This window comes from Bidens hawaiensis, unplaced genomic scaffold (genome assembly GCF_021521415.1).
Source record: "Bidens hawaiensis isolate Kalapana, Puna unplaced genomic scaffold, B.hawaiensis_p1.1 tig00015891_1, whole genome shotgun sequence".
Lineage (NCBI taxonomy): Eukaryota > Viridiplantae > Streptophyta > Magnoliopsida > Asterales > Asteraceae > Bidens > Bidens hawaiensis.
The window spans coordinates 54,002-77,492 of NW_027492423.1; the positions used below are offsets into that span (position 1 = coordinate 54,002).

General features: G+C 36.8%; 1 protein-coding gene across 1 annotated transcript; it reads right to left on the bottom strand.

Moving 5' to 3' along the window:
• Positions 1-7,628: 7,628 nt before the first annotated feature.
• Positions 7,629-11,891, bottom strand: LOC143549997 (cyclin-dependent kinase inhibitor 4-like). Its single transcript, XM_077040750.1, has 3 exons — positions 11,461-11,891; positions 8,854-9,057; positions 7,629-8,325 (listed from the first exon to the last, which is right to left on the bottom strand). Exons 1-3 carry the CDS (start codon positions 11,787-11,789, stop codon positions 8,241-8,243), a joined length of 618 nt encoding a protein of 205 aa, XP_076896865.1. The 5' UTR covers positions 11,790-11,891; the 3' UTR covers positions 7,629-8,240.
• Positions 11,892-23,491: the final 11,600 nt, after the last annotated feature.

Consider the following 23,491-nt stretch of genomic DNA (forward strand, 5'->3'; position numbering starts at 1 on the left):
ACATCATGAATGGGTAATGGTTAGTTGGTTACAAATGTCGTAACTCATAGGGACAACGTAACAGGTGAGTTTGACCATGGGGTGTATTCATGTGGAAATGGTGTACGGAAACTATCACATAAATGACATTTCCACATGGTTTTCACTAAAACCACAAAAGGAAGACGTGATTTCACTTTTCACACCATGTGGAAATTGACACGCCATTAAAAATACATTTATTTTTCAAACATTATCATTTAAAACATTATATAATCTGAAAGTTAAAAACATTATATAATCTGAAAATGAAAACATTACATAATTTGAAACCTTACTTAGATAAGTAAACGAACTACAGTCGTGTCATTTGAGAATCTTCGCCTTTGATAACTTTTTGACATTTTCAAGTTTCGACCCTTAGGTGCTCCGTGTTCAAAACTAACACTTTAAAATACCTTCAAATTATGCCCCTTTTAACTCATTTTGGATGTCGCTTAGTAAACATGCTGTGGTAAATACAGGAGTAAAATTAAATGGTTTATGTTGCACCATTAAGAAAACCAATCAACAAATTTTGATAGTGTCCACGCTACCAAAAGTTTGTGATGAGATCAAATGTTCAACAAGTTACAATATATTTTATATGAGTTTAAGCTCGAGCATGAGCTAAGAATAACTTAATAAAGTTCGAACCTGAACATCATATATTGAAGTTGACTAGATTCGTTAGGCAACTTCAATGACTATTGTTAAAAAATAGAAGGGACTATTGTTTAAAAGATACAGGTGGAACTATATATGATCTATATGATATATACCTAATAAACTGCATATATAAAAGTGGAACTATATATGATCTATACGTCTATACCTAATAAATAAATAGCCGGTTGTGCCACACTGCCACATGTTACAATTTGTGAGCCCGAAGTTTTTTTTCCGTTTCTCTTATTTGAATCCTTAAACATAGCAACTTAGGGGGTGTTTGGGATTGCTTCTTGAAATTGCTTATGGCTTTTTGGAGAGGCAAAATGTCCAAAATGCCCCTCCAAAAGCACCTAAAAGCTCCAATTACTTATGGCTTTTTGGAGAGGCAAAATGTCCAAAATGCCCCTCCAAAAGCACCTAAAGGCTCCAAATTGGAGCCTTTAGGTGCTTTTGGAGGGGCATTTTGGACATTTTGCCTCTTCAAAAAGCCATAAGCAATTTCAAGAAGCAATCCCAAACATGCTCTTAAATTACTTGTATGTAAGTTCAAACATTTTTTTTTATCTCAAACTCAAAATGTTGTTTTCAATTCCTAAATCTTAATTACTTAGTATTTAACATTTTTTATTTAAGTCGTGTAATATGCAAGTTTCTAACCAGGGGCGGATTTAGGTATGTGGGTGCGGGTTCACGGGAACCCACTGAGTTTCGGATTTTATAGAGAAAGCCTATGTGATATATGAAAGTGAACCCATATATAAATTATGAGTGAACTCATAGGTAAATTGGAACCATGGTGTAGTGGTAAACACACTGCAGTTCTATTGTCAGAATCCAGGTTCAAATCCCTCTTTCATTGGTATTTTCTTAATTTTTTAACTGCTTACCTAATTACTTCTATTACCCAGCTCTCTCGTTACACCTCTTTCAGTCATAGGTAAACTTTGGTCATCCAACTAAATGAAAGTGCCGGTCCTAACCGCACAAATCATGAGAGGAAACCGAACCTATTGACAACCGCGTTCGAAATACTTTAGAAAATTTCTAACAGAAGGATGAGGAAAACATCCACGCAGGTTAGATGTAGGTAAAGTTTAGCCATCCTACAAAGTGCAAGTGACGGTCCTACCCTCACAATCACGAAAGAGGAAGCAAAACTTCAACCTATTATCTACCACGTTCAAAGGTTAACTTATTCTAAACACTTAGAAAATTTCTAAAAAGATGAGGAAAACCTCCACGCAGGTCAGATATAGGTAAAGTTTAGCCATCCTACTAAGTGCAAGTGACGGTCCTACTCGCACAATCACGAAGGAGGAAGCAAAACTTCAACCTATTATCTACCACGTTCAAAGGTTAACTTATTCTAAACACTTGGAAAATTGCTAATTTAAACTAAAGTATGCATGAGCAAGTCATATAACGTTTATAAAGCAAGTCATCCAGTGAAAGTAGCGGTCTTACCCGCACAAAGATTTATATTTCATAATATTCATTACAAGAAGGGCCGGGTAACTACCCGCCTACAAGAATATAAATATATACAAGCTAAACCTATCCTAACAGTGGGAAGGGATCTTCAGGATCAAGCTTCAGGACCACTTCCACTTGGACCAGCACCATCAGTAGAGCGTGGCGGTTCAAGGAAAGCTTTAAGGATAGCTAGCCCATCATCAGCAGCAGCAACTTCGTTCACATTCTCCACCACCGGATGCGGGAAGGCGGCATACTGATTCACTGCTTGGTCATAAACAGCTTCAGTATCCACATCATACAAAGGGAAGTTGGAAGGCGGGATGCCTTTCTCAACGAACCCTAGACCAAGCAGGAAGCCGGCCTTTTCCCCATCCTCATGAGAAGCGTTGAGGGCTGCGCTCATGGCATCGTCGTATGATGTGTCCGTGAAGACTCGATGCACAACCTACAAAAAAAATATATATACAAGTATCAAAACATTTTCTATTTATAAAGAAAAGCGTGAAGACATTATGAAGCTAAGCTTACCTGAGACAACGCTTCTCGAAGAAGCCATTCCTTGGTAACCAGAGCTTCCTGGAGGGCAGCTTGAGCTTGGTTACGGGCGCGTTCGGCTTCACTTTTGTTAAGGTTGGCAAGAAACACTTCTTTAGCCGCAGCCTCTTCAACGCCCTTTAGCTTCCGCTCAGTATGATCAAGCACCCCCCTCTGGTCCAAGATCTCTTGGAGCTTCTTGGCGTCTTCCATCGCCAAGGCATCATGAGCCTGTTGGAGCGCCTCTAGTTTGGCTTTAAGTTCCTCATTCTCGAGGCGTAAAGGCTCAGCAACAGCTTCAGCCTTGGTGGCCCTCTCGGTTGCGTTCCATGCAGTTTCCTTAGCCAGCCGAAGCTGTTCGTTAACAGCTTGGGCAGCCTTGGAACGGGCCTCGAGACGGGCCTGAACTTCCACCTCGAGGGCCTTGAAGGCCTTCTCCTTTTCCGCAGCCACTGCGGTAAGCCTCTTGTTCTCCTCCCGGACAGCCCGCGCCTGAGCTACTTCTTGGATGCGAGCTGCTTTTAACTTGTCGTTTTCACGACAAAGCAGCTCGACGCGCGGCTGCATCCGGGCCAGGAGAATCCGCAGCTCATTGGTTAGCCTACCCTCCTGGTAGCTAGCCATTGCTTCCCCCAACGCACCACTGGGAGCTGCGTGACGAGCCCACTCCACGCACTCCACAGGCGTGCGAAGGGTTGTTCCTCGGCGGATGTTCCAGCGTGGAACATACACTTCATTGGAATCTGACACTGCAAAAAACAAAAAGCAGTTAGGAAATGATAAAAAAAAAAGGGCCAAAAGAACCCTACACACCTGTAGGGTCGACAACAGGCCGATAGCCGCCAAACCCGTCACCTGAACCCAAGGGAAATCCGTCCAAGAGGTCAGGCAGATGGGAAGGTGACAGAGGTTGGCGAGAAGCCCCAAGCATACCTGAAGGATCGACCGTCGTTGCCGATGACGGAGGAGGCATGGTGAAGGCCGCCGCGTTAGTAGAAACCAACGGAGGTGAACTCACCGTAGGTGAACTCACAACCATGGTCGCCGCTGCGGAGTCCGCAGAAAAAGTAACCGCCGGCTCAGTGAAAGATTCAGTAAATATGGCACTGACAGCCGGCGGTGATGTCATCACAGTTGGCTCAACTGGGTGAGCAACTGAAGCAGGCGCAGCCGCCTGGGTCGTCGCCTCAGGTAGGCTGACCAAGCCTACCGTCATGGGTCCGGAGGTACACCTCCCCGCTCCACCCTGGAATGCGGTAGCATCCACGCCTGCACAAGGAAGATAAGTATTAATGATGGAAAGCTATGAAGTCAAAAATAAAGGAAGTTTGTACTTACGGGTTTTCTTGAGCCTAAAGGTGCGGACAGGCGGGGACGAACCCGATAGAGTCGGCCTCTTTACGCCGCTCACCGTCGTCATCCTGGGCTCTCCGGAGGTGACAGTCGTCGCAGCCTCCAGAGCAGTGGTCTTATCACTACCAGGGTTCCCCGCCACCTCCTCACTCTCGGTCTCTGAATCAGACCGAGGCACCGGATCGGCAGTGGAGGCCACCTTCGCCTTCCCCTTCCCGCCGGCAGCCTTCTTCTTCCGCACCAACGGAGGACCATCTGCGGATTCCTCATCAGAACACAAGATTAGAGGAATTCCAGCAGATGTTTCAGCATTGAGGGGTCGAGGGTTGAATAACGCCTTACCTGGCCGCCTGGCGCTCAGGATCTCGTGGCCTGGCGGGTAGACCTCCACGAACCGATCCGCCGTCTGTTCAAGGATGGGCAACTCGTTCTCATCTAGAGCACGAGTACCCATCCGAGCGCGACTATCAGCCTCCCGCGGATGCAGGAGCGACTGCAAGTCGTTCCCCTCTGAAATAAAAGAAAAACAGTTAGAAGACAAACCTATATAAACAAAGAAGACAGAGCATACCGTAAGGGACAGAGTTCAAACCGTATTCAAGGACGATCGGGATCTTTTACGCCTCCGCATCCTTCCACACCCGGCTCATCCCGAGCATCACCATCCCGGACTCCGCAAAGCGGTAAACCGGAGATTGGACTCGGGAAATCTTTGAGAACCATTCCGCCTCCTGGTAGTTGGAGGCGTGAAGGCTAGGGAGTGCTTGCCCATTCTTAAACTTCATGGCAAGAGGATGGCGCGAGCGGAGATATAAAAGAACTCCCGCTTACATGAACGAAGACTGCGCTCGGTTGCGCAAATCTTCAAACCATTGATCAGGGTTATCAGAGTATACCACCCCTGGATGCACCTCCAAGAGTAGAAGGTCATCAGGCGGTCGACGAAGGGCTCAACGCCCAGAATCCGGCACACCCACTCGAAGTGGCGAATCTTTGCGATCGCCATCGGGTGTACCTCTGTCAGGTGTACACCGTGCCTCTCCAGAACATGGTACACAAACTTCATCAAGGGGAACCTAAGATTCCCATAGACAAAGAATGCGGCATATACCCCGATCTTGCCTCTGGGGCATCATACACCGTCTGATGAGGTTCAGGAAACTCAGGCTCGAAAGACTCGAGCATGAACTTCCTGACGATGTACTGATATAGATCGACAGGCAGAGCACACTGGCACTCGCCAGCAGTACTCTTGTCATCCTTGTCGGACGTGGATGACGGGTTCTCGGCATACACCCCAGCCTCCTGGGCTGTAGCCTCAAGATCGTGAGCAGAAGACATCTTGCAGGTATGAAAGAAGAGAACGATTTCAAGAGAATGCTCGACTGAAAAGGCGAGTATTCGCCGGAAATCGTTTTGAAGATGAAGAGAAAAGTGAAAGTGTGGATTACAAAGGACCCTCTCCCCCTTTATATACTAATCGCAATCAATGCGATGAATTTAATGCGGAAAGAGAGAAATCGCAGGTGCAATGAAACTATGACACGTGGCAAAGTGCAAGCTGGCAACAGCTGTTGAAAGGACGCGTGCCATTAATTTCGCGGCCACGCGCCCGAAAAATCGCGCCCACGCGTCTGAAAAAGCGTCTGGAATGACCATGTACTGTCACGTCACCATAACTTCCTGCACGTCCTGACACAGTCAGAAGAAACCGTCGGACGACGTTTCAACAGTTTGGACTGTTCTTATCCTTTCACCAACTCTTCGAATTTCAAAATTTCAAAAAGATTCAAAAGTAAGCGGGAAAATACCCCTTACCTTGGCAACCAAGTAACTGTAAGACAGGTGCGAGTACAGTGTTAAGGCAAAACCCTTCATATACTTAGAACCTGTAGGGAATTGAAGCCAAGAATACCTCGGCGACCAAGTAACTATAAGACGGGTGCGGGTACAGTGTCAAGGCAAAACCCTTCACATACTTAGCACCCGCAGGGAATTGACGCCAGGAATACCTTGGAAGTAACCGTAAAACGAGTGTGGGTACAGTGTCAAGGCAAAACCCTTCACATACCTAGCGCTCCGCAGGGAATTGAAACCAAGAAGGATCTTCTGGGCAATGCTTGCGGAAACGGGAATAACATCCCCGCATAGCGGGAACGTCGAGAACTACATTGTTTGAAGCTCCAAGATGGAATTGGTGGTTTTAACATAATTGATCACTATGTTCAAAACTACCAAAACCTCATGGAGAATCCACACAAGTGGGACTCAACGCTCCTGACTTGCGAGGAGGTTACAGACCTACCCGCATCATACCCAAAGATCAAGCAGGAAAGTCGGGAATTTCTGCAAGTGACATAAGGACTTCCGCGGGAAGAATCCCCATGGAAAACCTTAAAACTAAACCCTTTTCAAAAACCCTTTGCTTAAGTCCAAAAGTTCGCCTCACTTAAACACTCATGAGAAGAACATTGGACTGGGGGGACTTGAAGAGGTAGGTCCCAGCAGAGTCCAGTTGGACCCACAGGACTCACCTTGAAGAGAGACGTCTGCGCAGAAACCAACTGGATCCGCAGGACCCACCATGCTCAGAGACGTGACGTCCTTACGCGCAGTACGCAAGCTGTTCCCGCAGGAAATGCCTCTCAATGGTGAAGTACTCCGCCTGTTCCCGCAGCTGCGGATACAAGCCATCAGGGAAGGCCACCCGCGCAGCAAGGCTACAAGCACAAGGCACTTAGCTCTCAATAATTCAGTAGTCATCTGAAGGAATGAGCAAAGCCGGGAACAATCCCGCACAAAGGCGGGAGGGGGAATACTCCCGCCCAAATGAGCCAGTCCGTACGATACTGGAAGATCTTTTGTATTGTACCTGACGAGGTATGGGCAAAAGATCTGACCAGAGATACGACAGCTCATTGACAACAGTATGGCGAGCAGCATGCTCTTATACTGTATGTCACTATTAGCCGCTACCTACTCACCAACTCCTGTCATACCACGTGCATAGCCTGCAGTTGGTGGAAAAGGAATAGTACACAGCAGGCCTGGTCACTGTCAGCCGCTGCCTACCCACCAACTACCAGCATGGCACGTGCGTAGGCCAAAGTTGGTAGAACATGAATACTATTCAACCGGCTATACCCTCTTGGAAACCTACCTTCGGCTATAAATACCCCAAATGGTATGATCATCTCATCTTATCTTGTATCTTACATCTTATACCTGATATCTGCTCTAGCAATCTCTTAATATACACTTATATTCAAGAGCAATCTAGTCTGATTCTCACGCCGGAGGGTGGTCACAAGGAGGTACCCCCCCTTCTCAGTGACGAGCTCACGGTGTCTGTTTTGCAGGTTATCAGAAGAACCATCTTTGCCGGGTCTAACCCCTCGTGGGAAACATCTATTTAACCCCCAGATTATCCGTAATCTACCTGGGGTCGATTAGTGTTTCTTCATAAGTTATGTGCAAGCAAACATGCATATGGTGGATAAGCTTAAGAAGATAAAATGAAAAATACAAAGATAATAATTATAATAAAAAGTACAGTCTTGACACAATAATTGAGAAAACAAGATTCTTCCCAGTCACCCCACCACCCCCACAATTACCAACCATTTCTCACAAGCTGATAAAAAGGCCTGGTAGGTCACATATAAACACAAACAGTGCTTCAAGATGCATTGTGTTCTGTGTTTTTTGTATGCACATGAATTTAATGATATAAATCCATCATAACAAGATAGAAAAGGTTGGGAAAAAAGGTCAATTTTTATCAGGAAAAAAGGGATCTTTCAAAGTTTTCAACAGTACAAGATATAAATTATCACAAAGACAAAATAATATTCTAAAGTCATTGGATCCCTCCTTTGAACAAGATGATAACAATCATCATCATTAACATCAGCATCATCATTATTGTTATTATTATTATTATCATAATTATTAGTAGATGATCTGTTACTGTTAGAAGCTCTTTTTTCTTATGTTACAGATCTTCTAATCTACATTTTGCACTCGGGTTCGGTGGGTCCCGCTTCTTTCTTTACAAAGAAAACAAGAATAAAGGGAGTTTAAGAATGACTCTACTATCCTCACATTAAGATTAAAATCTAAACAAATCTAACCCTAACCATATATTCAATTGTGCTAAACCGGAATGAAACCTGATTAGCTGTTAATTAACTACTCTTCTTGGCATCATCAAGTTTCACCCATTCGTAACGTCCAGGAAGCGGTTTGTCATTCACGGGATCAAAGTTGTACCTAGAAAAATACAAAAATAAATAAACTTGGAAAAATATAGAGAACAATTTCGACCCATTTACTTACGAACGGGTCAATTCGAGTCAAATAGGCATTTAATGATAACTGAAACGCGACAAAAAGTTTTACAGTTCATAATGACCCAAACGATACAAAAAGTCCACATGATGACTCAAACATGACAAGAACCCATCTTTAATGCTTTAGATGTACACAAGAATTGACCAAGTGGGGAAGTAGTGATATTTATGAAAAAATTCCAAATATACAGAATTAGCTAAAGAAAGAAATGGGTCAGAATTCGCACAAAGTGTGTTTCATAACAAATAAAAAATATAGTTTTTGTATTCATATAAATCATGGCTTATTTATAAAAAAATAAATTTTTGTACAAAAAGTGTTTCTGGCCGTCAAATCAAACCGACAAGCTAAAAAATTACACGTTTTGATCTGAACTCATTTTGACCCGTTGAATAATCCACCAGACCAGCCCACTTTGTGAACTTTAAGATTAAGAAGTAAACATACTTTTCAATAAAGAGCTGTTGCTGCAGCTTTTCGGGGCCGGTAAAGAACTCGTCCATTTCACTGCCTGATGGGATTTGCATGTATGTTGTATTTTGCACTCGTTGTTTGGTTTCGACAGGCTTCTTTGACTTGGTGGACGAACTGGGAATCTTGATGGCATCAGGGTCTCTAATCAAACTGCACGGTGTGGTCTCTCGAGTAGTCCTATAATCACAATGCAGCCAATATTATAAAGTTTAATCATTATAAAACACTTATTCATTAAGAACGACATTTAAGAAAACAGAAATAGTTAAACAAGATCCTCAGAACATTTAAAGACAAAGTTAAATTAATATGTAATGACACAACAAGAATATCACATGCAGACAATAGCACAATAGAAGGTTAAATAGTTGGTAGAATGTTTTTTTCCTTTAGAGACAAACAAGCATCACAAGAAAGGAATAATATTCTGAGAATAACAAGTTCCAAAGAGGTTTTTTTGTAAACATTACAGACAACACAGGAAATTTTTTCACAAGTATGAGTTAAGCAAATTCAACTAGGGGTGTTCAAAATTTGATTCGAATTCGAAACATTCGAAATTCGACTCGATTCGAATTCGAATATGAAGATTCGAATTCGATTTCAAAATATTCGAATTCGATTCGATTCGTATTCGAGTATAGTAATCGAATACGAATCGAATACGAATTCATGATTTTTTATTCGATTCGATTCGAAATTCGAATTCAAATTATATAATATGTTAATATATATTTAATTTATTAATTTGGGTCAAATCTTACATAATAAATGTCAAAACATAATAATATATCCCAACAACCCATACTGATATTTCTTAATTTTGCTAATACTTAATTTTGAACTTATTTTCATGTGGTATTGTAGCTATTTTAAACTTATATTTATGTGTTTTACATTGATGATTATAATTTTTGAAGTTTTTGACATATGTGAATTTGTATCAATTCAAATTTATTTGAATTCGAGTTTCAAATACGAATATAATTGAATTTCGAATATGGGATGTAATAATACGAATCGAATAATCCAACTTTTAAACGAATACGAATCGAATACGAATACTAGCAAAAAAATAAATTATTCGAATTATTCGATTCGATTAACTTGAAAATTCGTTATTCGATTCGATGAACACCCCTAAATTCAACTATAACCATATATACAATTCAAAATATGACAATAAAGAACCAAAATTTATACTATACAAAAAGAAACCAATGAAACATGCCTTTATAGATGAAAACTAATAATCTAATGTTGTTAGATCATTCACATAAGTTCTTACAGTAAGCCAAATTGCAAGTTTCACAACACAATTAAACAAAGCAAACAGACAAATTAGAAGGTTCAATGGTAATATAGTAACATAAATCAAGACTAATAATGTTATGCAACCAATCTTAACAACATTTTTCCTATTAAGTAATCAAAAGCATGATTACTTAACACTAATTCAAGATCAATAAAGATTGCAGCATGAGAAGAAACAATCAAATATCAGAAAATTCAGAAACTTGTACCTACATGAACCCTAAATTCATGCTGAATATGATTTTTATTCTTAATCATGGAGCAATGATTGAAGCACTAAATGAACACAGAAAACAGAGTTGATGTACTAAGAAAACAGATGTCATTTCTTCCATGAAAATCCAGAACTTTTTAAACACACGGGGAGAAATAATAATGAAAAAAAGATAACTTTAATTACTTCACTTTCTTTTCCTTTAAGCAGACTCTGGAAACAAACAGAGGATGACAGAGAACAGAAAAGCCCTTTTACAAATAGCCTTTTAGGCATGTTTATCAATTCTTATGTAAAAGCTATACACATTTTTTTTTTCCATAAATTTTATGAAATATTGATGTTTTATGGCTTTTTAACCAAAGATAGCATGATTAATAAAAAAAAACTTATCTTTTAATCAAGAAACAGTAACTTTTGTATTCCATTGAGCAAAAAGGTAAAAATTAAAATTCACGACACGCATTTAATAGAAAATTCTTCTATTATGATTTAAGAATCAAAATCTGGCAGAAGACTTGGTAAAATAAAAAAATAATAATAAAAAAAGGTAAACAGCGCCTACCTCTAATAATGAAATTTCATATCAGGAAGGTGGAAAAATCCTAATTTGCTAGTTTGTATAAAAAAATAGCAAATTGTTAATTACAAACTAACCAAAATGTATTTATGAGAGCAAAAAAAAATTATAAAAAAGCATGACTTTTTAGGCATGTTTATCAATTCATAACTCAAAACTTCACACATTCAATTTTCCCATAAATTTGATGAAATGTTGATGTTACATGGCTTCTTAACCAAAAATAAGCATGATTATTAAAAAAAAACTGATCTTTTAATCAAGAAACCCTAATTAATGTAATTCATTAAACAAAAATAACAACAACAACAACAACAACAACAACAACAATAATAATAATAATAATAATGAATTCAGGACAGTCAATTAATTAAAAAATTGTTAAAAAAAACCTAATTTGTATAAAAAATTAACAAATTATAAATTTCAAATTAATCAAAAATGAAATTAATGACAAAAAATAAAAATTTACCTTCCTCTAGCTTCAATCTCCAATACATTTTCCCCAATTGAACCTTCATCATCACTCAATTTCTCAACAGGCTTCAAATTATCCAAATTAGCCACTCGCACCTTATTATTATTAGGGTTTGTCGGACCACAACTCTCCTTCTGCTGCTTCTTGGGCGAATTCGGCTTCAGGAGCCGCCGACTGCGCAGCTGAATGTACGAACCCACGGCAGCTTTCTGCAGAGCTAGGGTTTTAGCACGAGTAAGCACGCCACCGAGTGATGGAAGTTGCATTAAAGATGCTTCCTTTGAAGAAGACTTGGACTTCCTACTCTTTATGTACTTGCCCATGGTAGTTTCCGGTGGGTTGTTATTGTTGTAACGACGGTGAGTAGTTGGTTGTAATATGGTCGGAATGGTGTTGGTATGTGAGAGGTGTGTGTGTGAAAGAGATGGTTTAAAGTGATTGATTTCTGGTTTGGGTTTGGGTTTGGGTTTTAACGTTTTATAATGTATGTTTTTTTATAATTTAATTTGATTATTTTATAATATTGTTTTGTTATTAAATGCTTTGAAAGATGTATTATCTATTTATTTATTAATATTGTTATTAATTAATATTATTAAAAGAATAATTAATTATTTGTAATTTTAAACATTATTAATTTATTTTTTCGGTTTGGTTTATTAATATCAAATCAGGTCGTTCTCCCTTTGATGGGTTCAATACTTCAATTCTCGTAAATTCACGTAAGTAACATTAAGTTGTTTAAAATAATATATCGAACTAGACTCGTTATTAAAATATGAAAAAACACCTTTATAAAAATTATATTTTTTGGTTTTTTCTATAAAAGGTTTTCTTTTTACATTAGCTTTTTATCTAAAGTCAGCATTTCATTTTTATATTTTTTTCTTCTAGTAATGTATTCTCAGAAAATGTTTTTATTTATCTTTCGTTTCGATCTTACATAAATTTACTAAAACGAATTTTTTAAGTAAATGTGTTATTTTATTTTTTAAATTTTTTTCCTTTATTTTTCATTTTTATCCTTCGGTGTCAAATCAATCTTTCAATAAAACATCATTTTCGAATTTTATTTTGTATAGAAAAATGTTAAAATATTAACACAAGCGATAAAAGTTGAATAACATAACATAAAATATAAAATTAGCATGTGGTGATTTGTAATTATTCGGCATAACATTAATAAAATAGATAAATTATGGTATAGTGGTAGCGGTAGTAATAGTAGTGATATCAGTTTTTTCTTAATTATTTTTTAAAAAAACTTTTAAATTGTAATAATAGTACCATTAATGATAATTAAAGCAAAAGTGTTTGTATTTATTTAGTTTTTCTTAATATTACTTTATTTTTGGATGTATTTTTTATTTAAATTTCAAAAAATTTGTAACTATCATAAATATAGCAAAATATAAAGACAAAAGGTTAGTAAAATTAATTGAATTAAACTAATATTTTAAGAGATTTAATGTTTGATATTAATGTTTATACGAAAATTTATTAAAAAGGTGCATTCAACAGTTTTAAAAGGTGCATTCAACAGTTTTTTTTTAATGGCAAATGTCGAATAGTGTGACGATATTTACAAAAGTTGGAACTTAAGTGAGTTATTAAATAATAATATAAAATCTTATTCAACTTCTTGTCACACACACACCTAGACCAAAGTTAGGATTTAAAGTTAGAAAGAGTTAAATTTTTTGATGTATTTTTTAACGTCAAATATGCACAAACGTTAAAATTTACTCATAAAGTCCACGTAAAGCTTTTTTTTACAATTAAATATAAACTCAAAATTTGTTATTTACGTCTACTTAAAATTTTTTAATGTGTCGATAGTGGAAACAAAGAAATATAACGTACAAGAATTAGTAGATTTAGAATAACAAAACAATAATCAGACAAACATGTATTTATCATTTGATATTGAATTAGTAAGTTGTAAATTATTTATAAAGGGAGAAAAGTGAATTGAATTAATTAAAGTAAACCAATAGTTTTTTTTTACCCCGCACTTTCCGGCCCACGGGTTTATTTATTTATTTTGGACAAATGTCGGGTTTCTTTTTTCACTATTTTAGTTAATAACAAAACTTTACTAACTGACAATACAAGTTAGCTGACATGTCAAATACGAAAAACGTGTTGCCTAGTTACAAAAGATGCATGAGGCAACCACCTTAAGTTTTAATGCTACTGTTGAAGAATACTACATTTACGTGAGACATACATATTCATCTTTAGTAAGTTTTAATGATTAACGCAAATTTTATTGTATGAACATTCTTATAACTCTTACAACAAAACTGAGAATATAAATTGTATCGGACACTGCTTATAATAATAATAATAATAATAATAATAATAATAATAATCTTGGAAATTACACACAAAATTAATTAAACTGAATGATCTTTTCATAAAGATTTATTTAAAAAAAACTTATTAAATACTATTAGAAGTATTTGAAGTTTATTTAAAATACCTTTTAGTTCAAATACTAATTTTAGCTTGAGAACTTAATTGGGAAATACAATGATCTAACAAGCTTCATTACTCACTAGTTTAAAACATTATAAGAAACCTGCATAAAAACAATTTATTTCTCTTTAATTGAATAGTAGTTATTTAATTATTAAATGTTAATATAGAAAAAGGATTTAACTTGGTTAAATGATTTAAAGTTATTTTACTGCATGTATTTATAAATTTGTTAAATAAATGAGTGATATATAAAAGTAAGCATAAATGAGAGTGAGGGAGGGGTCTTGACCGGAGACCCTCCACCTAACAACGGCCCCTCGGCTATCAGTCACCCCACCACCGTCAACCCAATCATGCCTTCGATCTTACTCTCACTTGTCTTTCTGTGACTTCAATTTCAAAACATATACATATATATATATATATATATATATATATATATATATAATAACGAACAACCATTAGTCCATAATCATTTTTACACGATTAATGTAAAGTAATTATTATAAAAACATAAATAAAAGATATATGACTCAAACCGTCAAACCGAACTGTGAAACCAATAAAAATCGGCTAATCATACGACACATCCAACTTGGTTGATTTTTTTCTTTACTGTTTATTAAAATTTTAGTTAAAAGTTTTGTCTAAAGTTTATATCGAATTTGACAAACCAGACCATAGTCATCTAAATTATGGTGTTTTACAGGTTTATAGACCTTTGGCTAATATTCTGATCCGTCTAGGCCCTTCTCACTAATCCAAACACATTTTTTTACATGTTACTTGGACCCAAGCATATTACGTACGCTCTAAATAGAGACAGAGACTAAGTAATATTCTGATTACTAATAATTTGAAATAAGATTATAGTATTTAATATATAGAAAATAAAATGAAGCATGTGTATGTCGACAAACTCGTCTATAACATTATCCTATCCGAAACATATGATGATCTTGATGAGACTTGTGAATGAACAAACAAATATTAACATGTGATAACCTGGATGAACACACTAACTTTAGGATAAACATTTTTTAACTTCCTCAGTACATACACATGTTTTGTTTTTAACCTCTCCCGATATCATGGTAAAAAAATATGTTCACTACAAACACATACACATGTGTTGAGTACTTGAGTTCACACAAACAAGCATGTCGTGCGACTAAAACATTTAGTTCAAATTTGCATTTTAAGCACAAAAACCATGATCATAAACACACATATTGAATGTTTAAATTTGTTTATCTTAGTCACGCCCCAGCATGTTCTGCCGTATGTTGAGGTGTGACAAAGTATATCTAGTCACCCTCATTTCAAGTATAGTTTGGGTGCTAAGTTATTCCCGGAAACACACACTGCTTCGGCTGTTGTACACTGGGAGACAGACGAGCTCACATGAGTGTCCCAAAATCTGTTTTAAGGAACCTCTACTTAACAGAAATACTCAGACACCTGCTCTATTTTTCTTTTGTTTATTTCAGTATTCATGTTTTCTTATTTCATTTCACATGATTTACTTTTATGCAAAGCAATTTTCTTTCCTCCGCATTTGTATTGTAACCGGTCTTAATGAAAATTTAAAGTTTGTTTAATTTGAACAATAGCTCTACAGTAAGTACTCTTTCAAATCAAACAATGAAACATCATTAGTTATTTCTAAATTGCCATTATCGCTTGAAAGCCGACGGCGATTGGTTTATCTTTGAACGCCGATCAGGGGAAAATCATCCTCCTTGTTATTCTAAAATGCCAACCGGTTTCTACCCTCGTGAATGGAAACACAATTTCTTTTTCGTGTTTTTATCTTTCACCCCTGGACTTACTCGTCATCGCCTTCTTTCATCTAAAATTAATGATCCCGCCCCCGGTCTACTCACTAGCCAAGTCAAGTTATACAAATTGTTGTTTGAGAACCCAACGGAGGCCACAACTTACCCTAAGCCTTTGTTGTACTTAGCCGGGTTCAGCCGAATATGGTCCGGCCATGCTTGTGGGCGATCGAGGTCGGTGGTTGTTTTAGTCTCTTTTACTTGACTATGCATACCTCAAATGTATAATATTTTGTGTTATTCTTTTCTGCAGAGATGAGTTTGAAAGAGATTCTTCAAGAAGGGTCTTTGAAAACTGCTGAATTTGTCAAGCTCTTGGTTGCTTTGGAAACGAGTTCTGAACCTTCTACCCCTTCGGCTTTGCCACAACGGTTGATACCAAAGGTCCTTCCAAACGTAAGGACCTTACAACATCTTTGGATTTTGATGAAGCTACCCGTTGATAGATTGATCATGCCACTGTCTGCAATTTATGGTATGCGTCCACATTTGACCCTTTTTTCATTAGAACTCATCTCAGTGTGTCTACCAACAATGAACATCGCAATCAACTAGTTTCCCGGACTTCACTTAACCGACATGACTTATTTCCGTCTTTCGGGCCAAAATCAAATCGTACCTTTTGTAACGTTGCTGACGTCCTTTGTAACAACGTTACACGTCTTCTTTACCCTTCGAATGACATGAAGGACTTCGTTAAAATAGTTGGTTCATGCAACAGGATGATTTGTCTAGCCAATGAATCTGATATAGATCTGATTATTTGGAACCCGGTCGTTAGAAAGGCTAAGTCGGTACCCTTTTGTGGTCTAAAGATACGGGGTGGTGGATGTTACGTTAAATACGGGTTTGGATATGTAAAAGCAGCTGATGACTACAAGATAGTCGGCTGCACTTTTGAGGTTAAGGATGAAAAACCAACTAGTTTGGTAACGGCATACGCACTAAGAAAAGGAAGGTGGAGTAATGCTAGTGTATGTCCTATAGGTTTTCGGTTCCATTATACTTTAATGGGGCCCTTTATTGGGCCTTAGCCAAAACCTCTTGATCAAAATTATCATGAGGAATCATTGAGTTTGACCTGGAAAAGGAGGCATTTGCAGATATTTCACAACCGTTTGATGCTAACGGTGAAAAGGAATTAACGTTAGGAACGTTAAATGGTCAATTATGTATGGTTTTTGATCATTCTAGTATTGGTCATCATACATATGTCTGGCTATATAAGATATATGGGGTATGTGAATCGTGGACCAAGATAGCTTCGATCTATTATGTAGCTGATCCTGCAACGAATCTGGATCTATTTTCAGTTCGGGTTCCAGTTCCATTGTTTGTTTCAGACAACATAAAGTTTATGTTTCAGATGGGGTCGCATCTAGTTGTTTTCGATCTCAACATGAACTCGTGTACTATAGCTAAAGACTTGGCTCAATGTTGGGAAACATGCACTTTTGTTGAGACCCTAATCTCTCCTGTACCAGCAACATACATGTAAATTTTATACAACAATTTTCCTGCAAGTTTATGAAAACTAAACATTGTGAACATGTGTTTGTATGTTTGGTGATTTTCACTTAGATCTGAAGAATTGAAAGGAGAGCTTTGCCATGTGGAGGCTAAAGTTTCTGATGAAGTTGACAAACTAATAAAGGCCTCCTTGAAAGGTGGGGGTAGCCAATGGTTTTTTTACGTTGTGATGCAATTTGGTTTCATAATGAATATATTTGCATAATGCATTTTGATTGCAGGTTTTATCTAAATTGTAGAGAAATGTTGAGTGGCTAAGTTCTCCAATTTCATTAAGTGAAAGGTAAGTTGATTTCCTTTCCCTTGTGTTTGTTTCTTTCTTGCAATTTTTCTTGTATTCATTCATAATAATAAAGGTTAGTAATGGCATGAATGTACCAAAATACAAATGGGTTATAAAGTTTTATTGACTTTGACTTATAAAAGTCAAATCGATAGACCTTTTAATCCATTCCAGCCTCCTAAATAGTTATCATATAAATATTTATATTAAAACTTTGATAATATTGTTATTGTAATGTATAACACAACTTTTAATTTACAAAGATATTTCATTGAAGTGCAGCCTCTTAGGTTGTTTAAATTAAAGAGACTATCAACCAAAACTGTTTGAAAACTGTAAATTGAAGCAAGTTTGTGACTTTGTGTTTTTTTTATAATTTTGTCCAGTTTAAAGCTTTTGGAAACAAGGTGTTTATCGGGATATGCCGATTGAGTTGACAAGGGGTGTTGAAGCCTTTATTTTCTTTTGTTTGTTTATCACTTTTTTTTCATGTATTACGAATGAGGCCACTAGTAGATATGTGTGTTGAAAACTTTATATTGGCACTTTATTTCATGTATTGCGAAATTTGTAGTAGTGCTAGAACTCGTATTACGTAGCCCTCTTTAAGTACCATGAATATATTGAACTTCAGCATTCCCAATTAAACAATGTTGTTTTGAACAAGGCTAACAATGTTATTTAGCATTCTCAATTAGCATTGGACCCGTAATGTCATCTTGTTTTCATACAAACGGATAGAAAATTGCACCATTTGACACATAACTATATCTTAATAATATACAATTTTGATAAAGGTGTCTCGGTGCCAATCGATCCAACTCGTTTTGAACCGTACCAAATGTCGCGGTACTACTGTGTTCATCATCTACCTTCCGAAAGCAATTATTGAAGGCTTTCTTCCAACCGACCTGCAATTAGCGAGGGCTTTCTTCCAACCGACCTCTACACTGTCGTTGACAACCACTTTGACCAATTTTTTTCTTCATAATATGCAGTTCCTCTTATAAAGCAATATGGATATGATCTCGACAGTAATTTGCGTCCTAGACGGAGAAATAGTTGAAACCCATATATAAATATACTTGAATTAATGAAATCATAAACTTAAAAGGGCTTCAAGAAATACCTGAGATCCTCCACGGGGACCATGCCCGTCATAATATGATAAGTTAAATCACTCAAGTTTTGGTTCACCACACGATCTGCAACAAAAATTATAAGTGTTATTTTCATAAACTAGGGAACGACCATAAGCTTAACTGGTATGTCCATCGGATGATAAATAGCATGCATAAGCTTACAAGATGGATAACTAAAAGAAGTTTGCCATCGTAGTTAACAACATATAATCGATTCAGCTCAAATTTTATGTAATTTCTAAATAATCCATGTTTTCAAAATGTGTTTTTTCTACTTCTCAATGAACATGCCTATATCAACCCATGTAAAATTACCACTAGCTGTTATAACCCAATCCAGAACATACAAATTATTTGACTCGTTACCGCCAAACAGTTTAAAACGAACCGCAAATTAACACGAATAAAAGAAATGCACAAACCTTTAGAAGACATTTTGAAGATTTAGGAGAAAAGAAAATAGGAACAACATAGATATTCAATATCTTGTGACTGATGAAGTTGATGTTCTAAGAGAAATCGGATAGCCAAAAGATGCAGCTGAAGTTACTATCATTATCATTCAAACTGTTAACACAAAACAAAGATAAGTATAGAATTATTAGTGAAAACAAACTTACCATTTTGGTAGGCATCAGATCTACAACGACGCTCAAGCACCTTCAATAACATTTTCAGGTAACCAATATAAGGCCATGGGTATACTTTAACCCTTACATGGGTTAACATGACATGACACTTTAAAGATAGATTAAACCACTCCCCACTTATGTTAAGTATGTTAAAATGGCCCATGGATTATGCTTTTAACGGGTTAAAAGGAATAATATGTATTAAATAAGTATTAATTACTAATTGATTTGTTATTATTTATTTTTGTAATTAAACTAAATGTTTGATTTTAAATTAAATATTAATAGGAGAGAGATGGAGTTAAATGAGTTGAACCATTTCCTTTGTATGACATGGAGTGAAAGAGAAAAAATAAGTGATGTGAAGCTTATGTGGAATTAAGATGAGTTTGAGTATACCTCATGACCTAATTATAAAAAAATAGTAGTAATGAACTAACTTTTTTAATAACACGCCTATTTGACTTTTACTTGTATATTAATTTTTGATATGGTTAAAACTGCTTATTCATTTAACTTCACTTTTCATTAGTTTAACTCTTTTGAGGGTGTTTGGGGCTGGAATAATTTGTTGATTAAATGTTTACACTAAACAAATTCAAATTCACTTAGATGCAACCGAACACGTACCCTCTAAACAAAGCAACCTATCTTTAATTAAGTAAGTAGGGTTGAATCACTTTTACTTTTTTACTTTGTGCATTTTATATTACATGGACACCAAACTTTTTTATAGCTATGATGGTCTTTCCTATATGTTACTTAAGTCATAACACATTTGTGAAATACGCATGCTTATTGTATGCACATTTATACATGCATCAATGTGCATGCATATATTATTACTCCAAGTAGCAATCATATTAACACCTAAGTTCTATGATTTTCCTCTAACATAGTTTATCATGAAATAGACACAATTGTATGTTGTCAAGAAAGAAAAAAATTGCAACCTAATTAGTAATTACTATGGGCTATATATAGTATTATTTAGTATTACTTCTAACTTCATCACATCTTATAAGCAAATTCAAGAATGATAAACGATAATTAATGCACAACTTAAAAATAACCGTCTTATATTATAACCAGAAAATATAACTTAAAAAACTGATTACAATATATTTGGTAGTGATGGTGGTGATTGTTTTGTTTGTTATTGTTGTATCTAACACTAACTTTGTACATGTATTTATACTAATAACCCAACTTGGTCACCAAGCATAATATGTGTCCACCACTCAACTTGGCCACTAAGTTGAACTTGGGCAACAAGATCAACTTGGCCAACAAGGTGAACTTGGTCACTAAGCAAATGAAAGAATGTTTCATAATACCCCTTAGACTTTAACTGACTTGTTAAAGCCTCTTAGGCCCGGTTCACCGACTTGTGACCCGGAATAGAAATTAATCCAACACAAATGTGGTTTCTTTGATAATAAACAAACCAAATTGTTAGGATCAAACCAATAGGAATATCCGAATATACCTGAAGGTAATGCACTGTCTTAACATTCACTCGATGCATTATAAAAGCCTATGTACAACATCAGTAGCATACAGTATAAGACACACTGCATAAACCACTTATAAAGCATATTGTACAACCAACTATAGCAGAAACTCATTTAAAATTATATATATTTCTATTTAAAATTTGATTCAATGCATTAAAGAAACATAGATATTACATCAACATAGCAGGTAGGCGGGCAACAAGCTGCGCCGCCATCCCTTTCTGAATTGCAAACCCTAACCTGCTAAAGACATACCTCTGCCCCTTTTGGAGTCGATACATTGCTATGCACAACCCGTTGAACCCTGGTTAGGAAACGGATAGCTTCCGGTGCCAAGGAGCCAAAGGTATCAAAAGCCAGAGGGGACAAAAACATGTTGGTTCTCTTCGCAGGCTTTAGCATGTTTCTCCACCATCTTCGTTTCAGCCCTTTTCATTGCTTGCCCAGCTACAAACCCATTATCCCTCAAACCAGCTAAAGGAGATACCCCTGTGAGGTCAACACAAGCGTGTTTCCCCCCGGCCCAACCAAAGACGAGCAAATCTGCCGGTCGTAGAGTGGATCTCCCTTCCGTGGGGACTGTAAGGAAGTTTACGGGGGTTTCCTTATTAGCTTATAAATTGTAAGTCCCCCCGGGGCGTCGCTGATCGATACGAGATCCGCACGAGGTCTAGGAGTGCGGAATCCTCCTAGCTCGTTTAAGGTGTAGAAGACGAAGAACACGATTACACATAAACTAACACACGAACAAACACACGAATGGAATAAACGAATCTGCAGATCTTTTATATAATGACCAAACCACGTTACAAACCGAACAAAAACAAAGACACGGCCGACCCGAGGTGAGCTCTACCTCGGGTCGTCCCACACGACTCTCCCTCTCTGTTTCTCTCTAGACAATTGAACTGATCACCAAAACACTCTAACTTTCTGGATACTAAACCCTAAACAAGACACACATATATATAGATAAACAACTTCGCGGGCTTGGGCTTGGGCCAGTAGGCGAAGTTGTTCTAACCTCGCCTATGGCGAAGTTGTTCTAACTTCGCCTATGGCGTCTCTGCTGGTCAGAATTTAATAGCGACGGTCACAAAATGCACCAACATAAATATTTCTATATTTATAAGACCGTGTATTGTCGTTTTCAACTCATATAATGTTCCCACTACATATGGACTTAGAGAGGTAAAAGTCTCTTTCAGGGCGGCCTAAGGGTGTGACAAGGTAGTCGACGGCCACAGGCTGACAACTTGCTAGACCCGAATTTTTTTTTTAAATTATATGTATTTTTATGAAAAATTATGTATAATCAATGTTTTAACACAGTTACATAACCACTAGCTTGGTCTAGTGCCACATTATTGTAATCGGTCTTGAATTTAATTAAAAACTAAAAAAAAGTATGACATCTACCAATAGGTTGTGGGTTCTAGTCTTATTTGAGACATTTTTAAGTTTATTTTTATACAAAAGTCTTTTACACAATTCAAATTATAACCAAGTAAGCTCACTTAAAATTAAACTGTTTAAACCCAGCAAAATGTTCATTTTACTTAAGGCCCAAAAATTATTTCGCCTTTGGTAAAAAAAAATTTTCGTCCCCTCGAAGCCGACCATTGTTTCTTTCAAGTCTAGTAATCTTCCTAATGTAATAAAAGAACAATGACTCCCTCATGTGTCATTACCACAATCTTTTCTGAAAAATCTCACCCGACAGTACACGGGTCGGGTTATCAAAAGCTTTTCCGAATCAGTCTAAATTATGGATTTTATCTAATCTCTGTATTTAGGCCATGTGTACGGTGTACCAAGCGTTGCCCGTGCCAAACTCGATGGGTTGCACATTTTTCAAAAAAGAGCTATATTAATAAAAAAAAGTAAAATCATATATTATGTTAAAACCAAAATCTTTTTTAAACTCAGTCCATCTCAATTTTTTAAACACGACAACTATTTCTCATTCTCTACAAAACTTTTCACAATTTTTTTTAAAAAAAAAACAAAAAAACAACCCAATATGAATCCATTCAACCACTCAAAGTTCGTTTGCGGCCAATTTGTATCGATGGCTCAACCGATCCTCGCCCGATCACCACCTAACTGACTCAACCGACCCCAACTACCCAAACGATGTTAATTTCAAACTAAGCAAGATGGCCTACATGCACATGTTAAGGATGCCCAACCACCAAGCCGATGATCCTAACCCGAGCATGATGCACGTTTTTTTAGCATATGGATGCATGAGTTGTCATTTGTCAACCATACGTTTATAATAAGACAAATAAGTAGAAAAGTGGAGGGGTATTTACAATTTCTCACTACATAAATACTATTAAGATTTTTATTTGGGTTTTTCTATTTATTCCTAAGCCTCACTGCACGAGGGGGTCTCATGTGATCAGCCACCAACGTGTGAGTAAGATACCGGATCAAGAGGTGATAAATATGAGACGTGTTTTAGAGTTAATAAAGCATAGAGAAAAAAAAGAGAGAAAATGGAATGAGTAATAACAATAACAAGTGCATGTGACTCCTTTTATAGACGAGCTAAGAGCTTCCCCTGGTTAGACTAACAACTTTATGTGGTAAA